This window comes from Falco peregrinus, chromosome Z (assembly GCF_023634155.1).
Source record: "Falco peregrinus isolate bFalPer1 chromosome Z, bFalPer1.pri, whole genome shotgun sequence".
Taxonomy (NCBI): Eukaryota; Metazoa; Chordata; class Aves; order Falconiformes; family Falconidae; genus Falco; species Falco peregrinus.
The window spans coordinates 43,737,900-43,753,873 of NC_073739.1; the positions used below are offsets into that span (position 1 = coordinate 43,737,900).

Here is a 15,974-nt window from a genome sequence, read left to right on the forward strand (position 1 = left end):
GGTGTCTTTGAACACAAAATGCTTCCTTAGCTTCTTCACAGGGTGTGTTTTACAGCAGAGACTTTGTTGGGGACCAGAGAAACTTTTGCCACGTTTGTCCCACAGAGGGTACCAGGGATGGGAAGAATGACATGCCTCCTTGCACCAGCATTCTTGCAGGAGATGGAAAAATCCTTGCAGGGTGCAGTTAGCAAGCAAGAATCCACTGCAGAATAATCCTTTTTTTAATTATTATTTTACTAAAAAAAGTTTTACTGCTTTGAAAAGGGGACACACCAAGTCCTCTGTGAAAAGCTGCTCGGTTAACTGTAGAGCTGTTGGTCTTTCTGTCTAAACACATTATATTCCCTCAGAGCCCTTAAGCCAGGGCTGCACTTTGAGCACAGCCCTGGTGCTTGGCACCCTTTCCTTCCCTTTGTCTGCTCTGCAGCCTTGCCGCTGCACAAAGACTGCTCCTATGACCCAGTTTACTGTGTCTTAATTTTCCCACACTTCAAACTTCGCAAGGGATTCGGAGGACTGAATCCAACACAAAATCAAAGAGCTCCCAAAGCCACCCTTCTTCACAGAGCTTGCTGTGCCAACGTTGATCTATTATTTAGGAATAGCTCCTGGACAACCTCATGTTATCTGGAAGGTGACTGCTCAGGTTCAGCAGTGAACGGTCCGGCAAGGTGCTGGGAAGGATGCAAGCCCAGTTTGACTTACCAGGCAGAAAACGTCATGTTCAGAAAAAAAGTGATAAAAAATGCCTTTTCCCTGGCCTGAACCAGGAGGAGGGTCAGGACCAGCACTGCTACAAACAGCAAGTTTCATAACTGCCCAGCCAATCCAAAGTCCTGGAAATGGTGACAAGAAGTGGGACACTTCAGCCAAACTTCTTTGTAGAAATTGATAGGGTACCTTAGTTATCTGAATCGTACACTACAGCATAAATTTACACTTTATGAGCTATTCTAAAATCTGCCCTGCTTAATAATCTGTATCAGCAAAAAAACACTTTAAAGTGTCTCTCACAATTAAACCTAGGCACAACCTTGTATAAATCAAAATTTTGCTACCATACCAAAACGTTACACTGGGGCTGTATAACATTGCCCATATCCTCATTACATGCTACACTAATTACTACCAGCAGATTCAGAATTTTCTGCACATTAGAGGCTTTTAGAGGAGCTATAAAAAATTTCAGGCACCATTAATTTAAATTTGTATTGAAATTTCCTTTTGACAGATGGCCAAAAATTACTTACTATTTAGAGTACCAGAGCTGCCTGTTTGCACATTGGAAAAGGAAAGGGAAAGATTAAAAGCAAGAAGGAAATTTATGTCACGTTCATTACCTGTTAAATGTTAAGGAGCATTATCCTGCATGAATAAATTATTTCATACAAGTACACAGACTCCAGCTGCTGGCAACTGGCACATTCCGGCTGACAAAAAACATCTCAAGTCACACAGCAGACAATCATAAAAAGCCTCTCTTAACCAGGAGCCACTTAAGGGAGGACAGATCGATTGAACAAGCAACTAACTGCTACTCCGGGCATCACTGAAAACATTTAAGAAAATTAGCTAACTATTTCACCTTGCAAAGCTGGCAGCAAGCTCCATAATGCTGACACGCAAGCCAACTCACAACCTGAACACCGTGCAAGACAAACATCTACTTATCATTTCAAAGTAAATTGGCACAAAGCAGCAACACCCTCCCCCCTCCCACCCCCCCCCCACCCCCTCCACCCTCCAAAGCCGTATGAATAACAGTCCTTTGAATCATTCCCAGACAAAATCAGCCTTTTTGGTATAAACACTCCCAGTAACACCCATGCCAGCATAAACCACCCCAACATCTCACAGATGTTACAGAAACACGACTAGCGTATTTTGTTTAAAAACAGTGATTGGCATATACTAGCAGTTTTCATTCACTTTCTTGAGTGAAACGCTTTCGGTTTCAACTGCAGAGGTATTCAAACTCATGAAGAAACCAGGCGGGTTTGTACTCCCACATTTAGGTATCTGCCCTACTTGTACTTGTTTGTTTGGGTGCAGGAAAAAAGAAAATGGACTTAACCGATCTTTTCACAGCAAACAGGGTGTTCTTGGGAAATCATCATTAATCTGCACGCAGCCTTGCCACATAAAGCAATAATCCCCGTTTCTAGCCCTTGTGACAATGAAGCTGAAGTGGAATCCAATGTGCTGTTATCCTATGTCAGCAGATAGACAGCTTCAGTGCCTTTGCTGCTCACAGAAAAACCTGACAGTTGCTGTCAGATCCTGGTTGTTATGCAGAGCCATGTGGGTAATAGCAAAACTGACAACTACTGGCTCAGTTGCACTCGGCTGGGACATGGCAGAGTTGCCAGTGGCAGAACAGGTGTGCTGGGGAAGGCTGCAGGACACGTCCCCACCTGGAGCTGCCAGAGAAGCAAAGGCATAGCCCCTTCCATGGCAGCCCTGGCCTGACAGGTCCCTGGTGGGGGGCAAAGCCTATGCCCAGCACTGTGCTTCTCCCCATGCTGTCTAAGGCACACCAGTTACATCTGCCTGGCAAACTCCTGGTAATCCTTGTGCTGGGAACACCCCTTCTGCCTTTTGCCCAGCCCCACGAATAGATTACATCTTCCTGAAAAAAGCACCACTAAAATCTTGACAAATAGCTTGGAAGTGCTGAGTCAGGTGAGCATAGGTCTTGCCCTTTCTGAAAGAAGCGTATCTTTCATTTCAGACTCACCATCACTTATAAGAGGCTTACTCTTACGCTCCTGAAAATTGTGCAAGCCACTCAGGCTCTACTCTGTAACTACATCCATCTACCCACAGCTGGGCAGGTAACTGTGTAGCTGGCAACAACTGAGTCTGCTGTGAACTGATAAACCACCAGCAGCAGCAAGGAGAACAGACTGATCCAGTAGAGGACAGAGCCAAGATACACGTCCCCACTCACAGTATTAAAACCCCAGGAGCCTCCGAGAGGCTCTGGTGGCTGTCCAATATGGACAAGCGTCAAGGCACATACGCTGAATCAGAGTCATATGCATCACTGAATGCTCAAAATCACACCAGCTGCAAGGTGTGTATTACATCTACTTATAAACACTGCCACATGCAGGACAGTGCACACACATATGGTGCAGAGTCATTCAGAGCCTGAAAATTAACTTTTGGAAAAGGAAGGCAGGATCCTCAGTGCAGGCACCACCTTCATTGTGGTAGGGAATGGCAGCTCACTGCTCTCCAGCTGCTTCAGCAAGGACAGCAGGCAGCACCCCACCTCTCCCCTGCAAGTGACAGAACCCTCCTTCTGTAACTGCATTATTGCAATATATCAGAACGACAGTTTAGAGCCTCCAAATGACTTAAACCTACTGGCTAATTTCTTCTGTCTTATAAGCTTGTGCAGCCTTTTTCTTACATCCAGGAATAGCTTCAATGCTGTTCCACCAAACCCACTGGCTGGAATGTCACCTACAATCCTAGCTGCCCCACTACCAGGCATTTTTCAAGCATGATACACAGTCAATGCAGGGCTATGCTAATCAACATGAGCATTACAACCCAGTTTCACTTCGTGACTTTTTCCACCTCTCCATGCCAAACTTCAGAAAAACGCAGCATGCAGCTCTTTCAAGCCACCTCTTACACCTATGAAATGGAGTCCTACCTTGATGGAGTCTCTGTCTGCGTGCAGAGCAGCCCCAGTATGCAAGGAGAGGACGCAGCAGTAGCAGGGGATGGGCAGGGGGAGTGAGAGAGAAAAAGTACTAGTTAGTTTACATAAAATTCTAATTTATCATACACAGTAGAAGGAATTCTAATGTCTGTTAAATAATGACTTGCACATATGTTAACTTTGTTATACAGTTAATTATTAATACTGTACAGACAGATTTATAACACTGGACTTCTAACATTTGAACACAATTTCTGGCTACCACTAGGTAATAAATACCAAAGCAATTAGCTAGGAATGCTTGTGAAAAGTCCCCTCCCCCCTGCCCCTTTTTCTTAAAGGGAAGAGTTTAAAAAAAAAAAAGAAAATTAAAAAAGAAAAGAGAAGGTAATGAAGCCACACACTCATCTGGCAGCACTGACCTCTTTGGTGATCATTATCATGGTGCTTCTTCTCATCTTTAATTGGGAGGTGTGACTGCCCCCCCAGTGCACTGGACAGTGCCAGGAGACCAGCACTGCTGCCGATGGGTGGGATGGCTGGAGGCTGCAAGCCTGAGGGGTGCGGAGTGAGTGGCACAGGAAGACCATGTCCATGTGACAAATGCTGGGCCTGGAGTTGCTGCTGCTGTGAAAAATGAAACACAGATATTGAATTTGTTCAGGAAGCCAGGGGTTGTCTGATTGATCCTGTACATCAGACATAATTAATCAGATCAACCAATGCATCTGATCAATTCAGATACCAACTGTCACAAACGTCCTGGTGTTTTAAACATGTCCACACGTTTGGACAAAACACAATCAGTAAACTTCAGGCTGAATTAAAAGAACAACAAAAAAATCTACAAAAAAGAATAAAAGGAAAGTAATATTGTAGTTTTGGTGACTATTTCTCTGACAGAGGTATTACATCTTACTCTGCAGCAAAAATGCACCATGTACACATCTAATGAAAACATATGTAACTATATAAAAGCAGTTATATAATGAAAAAAAAAAAACCTGAAAATTGAGAAAATTAGTGTTAAACAGTTCTCCCAGCGCTACTGCACAGCATGCAGTGAGAGTTAATTTGAAAGAGAAAACCTGAATTAACAATCCAGAAAAGGAAACTGGTTGCAGCCACCGTTTTAAGCCCTTTAAGTGTCCTCAGCGGTACTTGAGCAAATTACTAAAGAAAATCTAATGTAGCAAGGCTTGGGTCCTCCTGTAGGCTTGCTCAATAATGCTGAAATAATTGGGCACTCTGTGCACGTTTAGTGATGCTCGAATGAAAAGCTAGAGGCCTGCCCTTGTACTCTTCTCTAGCTGCTGACTCTGTGTTGTGACAGGTTTATTTGAGTGGGACTGTGATGCATGCACCAGTAACTGCACTGACAAGAGTTTAAAGTCATTTTTACCAGTACACTGGCAACACATAGAGAAAGCCCTTGAGAGGTTCAAATTGGAGTGCTTGACCTCAACCAGGGCTGCATCAAGTTCTGTGCTATACTAACCATTGTGAGGTTAGTATGGGTGAGGGGGAAACCCCCAAACAGGTGAAAAAGTTATGTTAACTATATCCCAGGAGAGATCTGTTCAGGTCTAAGGCTTGCCCACCAACCGTCCAATTAATTTCTGTTCATACTAGATTAGCTCTGAAATTTTATTTTCATTTTCAAGCAGTCACTGCTCAGGACTTAGGGTAAATCAAATCAGGAATCCTCTAGGATTGCGCTCTCCGCCCTGCACATCTGTATACAGGGCTTTGGAAGAAGAAGAACTTAACTTACTTAGCATAAAAAAGTTGCAATTTAAATTCCTAATCATGGTGATTCAAGTCCTACTTTTGCTTGGTTTTCATTTGAACCTAAATCCACTTCCACCCTCGCTACACAGCTCTTTATTCAATCAAGAGACAATGAATTCCCTAACATGAACCTTTACATGTGGGTGAGCTGAAAGTAAAAGACTGCAAGTCACATACAGCACGCTAGGTAACTCGTGCAGCACACTGCACACACACATCCCTCAACATGCCCCTGTGGAAGTACAGATCCTCCTCTTCCTCTTAGAAACACAACCCAGGCAGTGGAATCGGACTGGCAGTGGCACGCACATGCCATCCAACCCATATCAGTGCCAGGGAAAGGAGGGGAATGACCCAAAAGAAAGATGAGGGAAAATAATACAAAAAAGCAGGGGGGTGTGGGTTTAAAAAAAAAAATAATCAGAAAGAAGAATCTTCCAGGTGGAAGAGAGAAAGTGCAGTCCTTTCCCTGCTTGCAAACCCCTGTCATTCCAATAGGTACTCCTTCTTTGAGAAAGTATCAAACACATTTTGCTTGCTTGATGCTCTTATGGAGGGATGCTTCAGTTCTCAGAAATTTAAATTAACTACAATGAAATGAAGCAAGAGCCAACAGTGTATTCTTTAGCTTCAGGGTTTGAATGGGGCTGCCTTATAGCAAGGAAACAATCTGGCATGCCTGGTTTGGGGCGGGAGGAGAAGAGTGAGGGAAAGAAAAGGAATGGACAAAATCTGTGTTCTGGAGTCTCATTTTAAGCAAGGAATTTCCTGTTCCTGTTTGAGAATGTGCTATAAACCACTGCAAGATGTCTGCCTGAATCTGCCAGTGGCTTGAAGCAAAGGCTTTGAGAAAAGCCTGAGAATAGCAGCAGTGACAGAGCTTTCCCCTAGTTAACTATTTCACTATCAACAAAAGTGTACCAGGTAAGGGACGCTCATTGCACAGTCCTGTACATTCTGTACAGATGTGCCTACTGAACTACACAATGTGCATTATGTTACCTCCTCTATGGATACAGCATGGTTTCCAAAGAGCTTGAAGAACACTGCATTGTGAATGCAATCCTCTTTTTTTATTGCTTTTTGTTGGGAACCTCTCTACACAGCTCAGCAAGACAGAAGCCCAGACTGCACCTTGCATGTACTGAACATTGTCAATGCCTCCCAGACATAATATGGGCATTAAGAGTAGTACGGGCAATGATACTTCAGCATCTATCAGCTTCAGATCACCCTGAACAGTATGGCTGGCCTGGTCCCTCTTGGCCAAGAGCTGATGTGTTTTCACTGCAAGTTGAATTGCAGAGCACTCTGAAAATAACTGGAGAGAGTAGGGAAAAAAACCCCAAACACACACAGCCTTCCTGCCATGGAGAACTTTTCTGAGGAGACCAAGCTCTTCCATGGAAAGTGATGGGAATGTGAAATTTGGGAAGAACATGATCCCTGTAGTCACAAAAGCGTCACTCACAGATACAGCTGAAATTTGGTGCAATTTAGGCACACTGTAATGATGCAAATAAAACACTTTCGTATGAAAACCAGACTATTAAATAAATCTCAGCTAACACCCAAAACGCCAGTATAGCCCCATATGCCTGTGCCAGACAGACACGATAACATGCGTGTTGCTAGACTGGGCTGGGGCTCAGAGTTCAACAACAGAAGGATCATGGACTAGGATTGTATTGGTATAGGGAAGGCCTATGAGCCCCTCCAACACGATAACCAACGTTGTACAGCAAAAATCAGGCACTGCTCCAAACCCACTAATGACAAGAACCCAAGTGAAACACTAGGCAAACTTTTGCTCCTACAATATCAAAGAGAAAAAGGGAAAAAAGCATAAGATCGCATAATTAAGCACTGTTTCCTGATAGGCATACTCAAGTAAGTGAAGACAAAGTGACAGCACATCTCTAACTGCCATTTCCAGACCTTTGACACTATTACTATATTCAAATGCCCACAACATCCACAGCTTGATTTTGCTTTTCCATTGCCTGTGGGTGTCATGGGTGAGCATCAGCTTCCCAGGTGGCCTGTACAGAGCAGCTTGGTTACAGGGAAAGATAGAAAAACATGTTCAATTCCTTAACCCACTGGGCATCTAGTTAGTGATACAAAGTGCTAAAAAAAGGTGGTCTCCCCTAGTTACCAAAATGCCAAAGATACAGAGGAGCCATAAAACTGACAGCTATTCTCCCACCACGGAAATATTCTACTATGGAAGAAAGTTTACATTTGTTTCTGCCTATACCAGGAATTTAGATCATAAAATCTGACACAATTTAAAGACTTGCAAGGAAAGCCTGAAAATGAGCCAACTGAGCAATCACATAATGTTTTTGATGTTGCTGTAATGCTTTCACTTCCCACTTCTCCATCTTCTCTTTAATTTGTTATCCTTAGTCATGTAATTTATGAACTCTTAGCATGTGGTTAACTTTAGACATTCGCATCGCAATTGACTACAGTATGCGTAAAGTCAAGCATACATTTTCAGCATCAATGCATAATAGGTGAAAATTTGCAATGGCAGTACACCAGGCTTTATTACGCTGTAAATTTTCCAGAACTATTAAAAAAAAAAAACAACAGCAACAGTTAGCTACCAAGAAATATGCCCTACAGAACTGCAAAACAGATCACAATGTTTTTAAGAAACATCCAACACAAAAAAATATAAGAGCAAGGGTAAACCCAGCAATCAGAAAGAAGCCAAAAAGAAGACTGCATTCTTTTTGGTAATAGGTTTAGTTAGGAAGATGATAATTTAAATCAGCTCAATAATAAAAATTGAAGTAAAACCTTCAAGACATATTAACACATGTTGAATAAAGATAACATCTGGTTGCTACTGATCTGGAATTTTTTGGGTTTGTTTTGTTTTTTATAATTTTCTGTATATTCCTCTAGGCAGTCAATAGTAAGGAGTAAAGTAACTCCAAAGCCACATCTAAACAAAGGGTAAAAAAGCTTTGCAAAAGATTCTTATCTTAGTATCACTAATATTTTCAACTAAATATTGATGCTTAACATGATTTTTTTCCCCAATGCAACTTAAAGAGATCAAATTTAAAGCAAAATGTGATAATAAACCCACTAACAAATTACCTTCTAATGCTCTCTTGTTATAGTCAGCACATTCAAAGCCCATTTTCCTGGAAAAGGTTCAAGTTTTTAGTGGATACTTTCCAAGCAGCTCTGCGCACAATAATCTACCATTTTTCCTCTTACAGACCTGGAAAGTTCACAGCCATTATTGAAACAACCTGAACATAGTCCTCTAACCTGAAGACATTTCTAATGTTAACAAACTAATGTCTCAAAAAGATATTTTGTAGCTACACACATACCTGCATTACCCACACCTGCAGTATTGCTGGGAGGGGACCTCAAAAATCTGGATAAAATACCTTCACTGTTTGTTTGAAATTTCTTAGGTGAAGTCATTGATGGCTCAGAGTATATCATTAGTGAGACAGCATACAGATAAAACAAGATGAAGAGAAAATAAAGATATTAAAGCAGTGGCTCAAGAATACACAATTATCAGTGTCAATGGTTTAACGACCAGCTAGAAAAAGAAGTCTTTTGGCACACACACTTATGAGTGTGCTTAGGACGACATGAATTTTTATCTGTCATGCGTGCTTTCACCTCTGGCATAACATGCACTGTTTGTAATTCCTTTGTAGAGTTCTTGCTCTGCTGGCACACCATTACAAAAGAGGCTTTTCTGATGTTAAGATGCAACACAGCAAAACAGCTTACAAAGAGAGTCATGCAGGTCATTCCTCCAGTAGAATGGTCCTGGAACTATATGCATGTATACCATGGCTGGTTTTCCATGAAGAGACTTTGGTAAGGTTGTATAGGGTGTAGCAACCTGCTATCCTTATTCTTCTAAAGGAGACTGATCATTGTGCAAATGAATGTGCCCAGTGTGACAGAAAGGTATCAGATATTGGCGGGAACTTTAAACACTCAAGTCAGAGCTGATCTGCTACAACACGCAACCAGTGTTTCTGTTCACAATGGGGAATGAATGCACAGGATAGACAAAATCTAGGAAAAAGAATGAAAAATAACAAAAAAGGGAGAGAATAAGGAGACCAGTAATAACATAAAAAACTTTAAAGAAAAGCAAATGCCAAGCTTCTTGCTCTCTGAGAATCTGCCTTTGAGGATGCTGATTCTACACAAGGAAAGCAAGCTCCACTGAGAAAACTATGGGGGCAAGGAGAAAAATCAATAGCTGTCATTAATCAGAAGGGGAGCATTTAGAACACCTACATAAGTAACAAAGAAACTATCAGAATCATACTGTACAAATTGCTTCAAAGATCTTTTTAACCAATCTAGGAACAAAAAGTCATGTCTTGAATCATATTCTGGGATGAAAGGCAATATATGCAGAGCACATTTCCGTTCTTAATCATATATATAGGAACATCTGTCAGGATACATTTTTTACCATTTGTCCTCCCTTCCCCCCTTATGACTATTTTTCACTCAGTGAAACAGCATAGATAGAGGACAAAAGTAACAAAAAATTAATACAACACACCAGCAAATAAAAGATCTGTGGTAAAAAAGGCCAGCAGTTTAATAAAGGAAAAGCCTACTCCCCTGCAAAAGTTCAAGCGCACCTTCCCCCAGAATCTTGGAGTTCAGTAGTGCTGCATTCTGCCGGCAGGATTCCTCTCCACTGGGGGTGGAGGGAGGAAGAACTAGGCTTTTTCAAACCACTTTCTATTATCATTTAATAAAGGGCAGAAATGTTTGCATACGTCATGCCACTTAGGCTCTCTTCTTCCTTCCTCCCCGCCCCCGCCTCATCAAACACTAGCTAAGGAAACAAAAAACTGCATCTCCTGCAAGAGACGGCAGAAAGCACCAAATGCAAGTAAGCTCAAGGTCTTACCATACAGAGGCCAGTGGTATGAAATGTGCCACACATACCACACCTCCACTTCAAAACCTTTTCACAAAAAACAAGGTAAAGAAAAGAGTAACAACGGCAGCAGCTGAGTGTCTTCTGTTACAGATGAAGAGATGGCAAAAATCAGCTCTGGATAGAGAGATGCACACTGGTTGAAATACCTTATTTACCAAGTGTTCCACTCATGTCCTACACATGGACACTGGGAAGAAATCTTCTATCCTCTGGACTGACAGTAGGAAAACGCTGTTCCACTTGTGCCCTTGTGAATCTTGGTCCTTTTCTTTAGAACTAGAAAATGAGACCGATACCTATGCTTTTCCCAGCAGAGTCCTAAATAACCTTCTTCTAGGGTCCTCACATAAAAGTTTCTGAAATCCTGGGCTATGTAAACATGACTGAAAAGTGAAAAAATGACCATCTAACATATATAATGAATCAAACGATAAAAGCTAGAACAAAAACTAAGTAACACTAATTACAGAGAGATCTGAGTTGCTATATCCATAAGCAATTCTATCACCAGAGCTTTTAATGTGGCAACTATAATACCTCCAAGCTTCCTCACAGGAATAGTTTAAGAGCCATGTAGTGCTAGCACGAAAGAGATGTGTGTTAACTTTTGAAGTCAGTCCTTAGCAAGTGAAATATCTGGACAGCAATTACTGAGAAGCACAGGCTTCATAACTGTAAGTGCTAACAGTGTTTTGTCGTGCTTATAACACACAGACACATGCGCTGTGTTGGATTTCAGCAAATTGTCTTTGCTTGGGATGAAAACCTGGGTTGCTTGGATTGATCCATTCTTTACAACCCACTCTGCATCTTTGAAGACTGCCATTTCTGGTGCAGCTCTTGTCCTGTGCAGAGCACTGCAATGCCTGCTCTTCTAGGTGGTAAGCAGCATCTTCGCATAAGTCAATGTTAGGTGTTAGGACATGGATTATCTCTCTCCAAGCAGATTCCATTGAGACATGTAGTGTTCTATCTCTCTAATATAGTGCCCATTAGTGAAATAATTGAAACTTAAAAGCAATTTCTTTTGCCTTAGCACAGTTCCCCAGTTACAGCAGCTTTGATAAAGGGAGGCCTTGACAAGGATCAAATCACCTCGATTTAAGAAGCAGCCCTGAGATTGTGGAAGGACCACTTATTCTCTTTGGCTTAGTCTCTTCCAAAGGTAGAACAGGGAAAGCGGTACTCCCTTGCTTCAGAAACATTACTGCAGTAAGTTCATCAATGTTTCATAAACTAAGGAAGTGTCTGTGAAATGTTCACCAAACAATAAGCAAGAACTGTCTCACCAACAGGAGTCAAACATTCTGCAATATCAGACAACTTACAGATTTAAGACCTTTTAAATTCCTCCTTCATGGATAAACTTAACGTGGAAATACTTTCCCTATGCAGTACTTCAGTGTCTATGTGTTGAAGACACCAAAAGAACTACCCAAATACCCGAAGAAAAGCAAAGGCTTAACTGATGCACTGTACGGAGTCCTGGTCCTCATTCACAGCTTTAGGCAACAGCCTACAACGTATGGTTGGGAAGAAGCCTGGATGACAAATATACAAACCTCTTTAGGGGTGATAACAGAACTCTGTGGTATGAAACCATGACACAATAATAACTGTCTTGAGGCTATATTGTACAGTAAGGGCACATATTTTAAATGGGCCGCATCTCTACTGAATACACAAACACCACTGATTTTGCAGTGAAGTATTCCTGGGAAACCCCTGCCTTCTTTGCTTCAATAGCAAACAGATCCTTTATACACTCTTTCTTCTTTTCCAAAGCACCAGTATAAGGACATTACCCAAGGTAATATATAACACATAACAGACCAAAAGTCTAATGGAGTATGGCAAATCTGTATTTGGCTGGAGAGAGCTTCCATACACTGGAGTACGGATCACCTTGCCAAGCGTCTTCTCCTTTCTACTGTGTGTGAAGTGAGAGCATATAAAAATGTCATAAATAAAATATTGTATATGTTCAAGAGCATGAAGAAAATTCTCTGTATGACTCCTCATACCCATACTGATTAATTGTAATTCAAAAAAAGAAACAGTGGTCACATAGCTTTGGTGCCAGGATCCAGAAAACCTTGAGAAACACAGAGGCAGAAGTCAGCTCTCTGCCTGATCAGATACAATATGTGAGCCATAACACTCATGTCATATGCACTTATTTAAGCATAACAAGCACGGCCTCTGGCATCAGCATATTGGCAGTGAGATGTAGTAAGTGGTCTGCACTTCACACTGCAACATTACTGACTGCTCATATAGTGATAGACCAATATAAATTCAGGAGCTACCACAGCTACTGAAAATACAAGTAAAAGATGACAACAGTGGCAGCCCATTCCAAGTGTAGCAACAGTATTTAAAAACTGTCCTCAGAGCTTTTTTTTTCAGGAAATATGGAACCTAGAATTATTTACATTCTAATTAATTACCTCAAAAATCCCTAAAAAGATTCTGTGCCTCATTTTCAGCTTCTTTAAATCAGGATAATGCTGCATATGGAAGAGATTTATTTAAATTAAGTCTCACCTGCAAGGCTCTCCCTGAACTTGGCACCTGGGAATAAGGGGAGAAGAAGAAAAATCCTGGAAAAAATACCTCTTTGCCCCTCAAAAAACCAGGTGTCTTTAAGCTAGCCAGACTTCAGATGAGTAATTCAAAACCAACAGTGCTCACCCAAAAGCTTTCTGTATCTACAGTTCCTCCCACAATTGAATTTCAGGGACTAGGTAGCATCAAAAAATTTGCAGGGCCATATCATCACATATCTTCCATATACAAACAAAAAACAAGAGTAATTAAATGGGGAGGAGTGAATTTCAACATTTCTTCAGGGTACACAATTAAACACAACTCAAAGCATGCACCCATTAAGTCAAGCTCCTCTGCTGCTTCCCACTGTAACAACCTGTGTACAACATACAGCAGGTGGCCAACAACAGCATTGTAAGCTTCAACCACCACTTAATACTCCTTTGAACAAGCAATACAGAAGGGCCAGAGAGACAAGTGACTATTGCCCCAGTGCTACAACACACTTGCTCATTCTACCGCCCTTCCCCATCCTCCCTGAACCTCCTGTTTCTGAACACATACACTTACCAGGAATGACTTTGCCAAACTGGAATCAAAACATTTCCCCCCAGCAGCACTGGCTCAACTGAAAACCCCTCGCTCTTCCTCACAGCACAAGAACACACAAGAGGCAGAAACAACCCACCGTCTGTGAGGAATGGAAGATGCCTCTGCACATTAAGCACCAACGCAAAAAAAGCACCTGAGGATTTGGCGGATGGAGCCCTGGACCACTGGCACCGCAGCAATAACAGCATGCACTGATGCCAAGTTCTTACTATGAATTGTGTGCACTTAGCCACACCGCACCACTTTCAAAGGTTTATGCACCTGCAATGGCATACTGTTATTTTTTAAACAAGCATTGTTCTCCACAGCTGTAAAATGGACTACTCGCTTGAAAGCAATCTTTAGAGATGGGTCAAACAAGCACCTCAGCCTCAAAATGGGTAGAAATTGTGACAAGCAGTGTACTTAAGAAGGAACTTTACAGCTCGATGATTACATGTGACAATACAGGAGTCCTTTCTTCCAGTAACTGTCATTTGCTTATTCTTTAAAAAGACAGTAAAAGTGACATAATAAAACAAAATGCTTAAAAATTAAACCAAAGCCTTTTTTTTTTTTCCACTTAGATGTATAGAATGGTAAAGAAAAAATAATTTAAATCATTTCCTTAGTAATACAAGTAATATTTAAATAGATTTAATAGTGCTGCTCCAAACCAATGAATTATGAGTTTAAAACCTATTAAAATGTAATGTTTTTTTCCTGAGCTGAGGGAAGAGAGATTTAAATCCACTGAATTTTAATATTTCAGCTTGAGCTGCAGGAGGTAGAGAAAGTCCAAATGAACTATTCCATCAGCACCATTCAAGCATGAACATTTTAATCAGTTTTACTTCCTTGGAGTTCTCCAACACAGTTTACGCTGTCATTCTGAAAGCACTTAACACAGAGGGTGTGAAAAACCACCAAGGCTTGTTATTGCCTTCACAATTGATGGCAAATAATTTTGCAGACTTCCTATCATTAAAATGTCACTGCTAAAAATTGAGGTTCAGCATTTCTTGTGCTAAACTGCATTTTCTTTGAACACCATCACATACCTGTTCTTAAGTTTTTGGTACATTTATCTCTCTGTATGATAAACAGACACACAAGCAGTAGCCTCCATTTCTGCCTTACTACCCAACTGCAGTTGAAAACTGACTACTTTAAATGGGGGAGGGGGGGAGACTTTGATACAATTCTTATAAAATTACAAGTTAATTCCCTGGTTCCCTTATTAAAACGTAACCACATTCACACAGCATGTTCCGATTATGTAGTATAATGGATTAAAAATAAAACAACAACAACCCAAAAACATTTTAAGAGAGCTAGACAACTCAATTTAATAATACAGGAAATGAAAACATCAATCCTAATCAGATTGTATTACTGATTTAAGGCTACAATTTGTGTGTTGTTCCAACAGTGTGATCTTGAAGATTCTAATTTAAAAACACGGCAGCTACGACACAGGACAAGATTCAACTGGATACATCACACTACTCCCAATACACCCAGACTGGAAAGGAGCTCTGGATGTGCACTACAAATTGCTCCGAGCAAGAATGCTGTACTGTACCGTCCATGGTGAACACCAGATGCAGGGACTGGATGCCTGCAGATTTACAGCCCTCCTGAAGCATGCTTATGATACCTAGGTTTGGTTTAGTCTTTCTCCCTGCATCTCTCCTGAAGAAGATAGATGATATTTAACTTGTTTCAGCCCGTCAACAGTTTTAAACTGAACATGACCTGTGAAAGAAGTCATTATAACTGTGTTTCATTCCATTAAACACAACTAGTTTATTGTCAGGAGAACAAGCAGTCTCTCCAGGTTCCAGGCTCACTTCAGTATTTTGCATTTAAACGGCATGGATCAGTGATTAGGTTCATTTACCAATGAAGCTAGAATAATATTGCAAAGTTAAAAGATGCTTCATCAGATTCCATTAAATCAGAGCACATTCAAACAAAAATATATACATGTGAAACACAAAGAGAGACATGATTTGTGCACATTCAATTCTTCTCTTGTGCCATCCTCCATTCTGGCAAAATCCATCTTAAACTCAAGCCCAGAATTCTTCCGTTCAAACGAAAGGGGTTTAACATGAATGAGGTGAACTGAACAGGGTCCCCCCCAAGCACAGTGAAACTTAACCTACGGTTGTACTTCAACAACTCAGATACTGCTTCTGTTTTCATCTGGTACACAGCTCAATGGGTAATTAAAAGACAAGTTTTTAAGAACACAACAGAACTAGAGATAGAGAAAAACCATGGCTCCTAACTATGCTCTTTGTTTTATTTTTATTGGTATTTCACTTTAGAAAGTATGGAAAGCATTTTTTTTTGTCCCATGCTACATTTTCAGACTTCAAATCTAAGTGCAGA

At 41.0% G+C, this 15,974-nt stretch overlaps 1 protein-coding gene across 8 annotated transcripts in view; it reads right to left on the reverse strand.

Moving 5' to 3' along the window:
* The window catches only part of LOC101912817 (transducin-like enhancer protein 4), a 98,243-nt gene that overhangs the window by 38,935 nt on the left and 43,334 nt on the right, over positions 1 to 15,974 (reverse strand). For 5 of the 8 annotated variants that reach the window (XM_055790555.1, XM_055790556.1, XM_055790552.1 and 2 more), the window contains 2 exons: positions 4,102 to 4,306; positions 3,671 to 3,687 (listed from right to left, as the gene is read on the reverse strand). In XM_055790555.1, coding sequence (XP_055646530.1) covers positions 3,671 to 3,687; positions 4,102 to 4,306 — 222 coding nt within the window. The remainder of the gene's footprint in view (positions 1 to 3,670; positions 3,688 to 4,101; positions 4,307 to 15,974) is intronic. The other 3 variants (XM_055790557.1, XM_055790553.1, XM_055790559.1) reach the window with 1 other exon arrangement.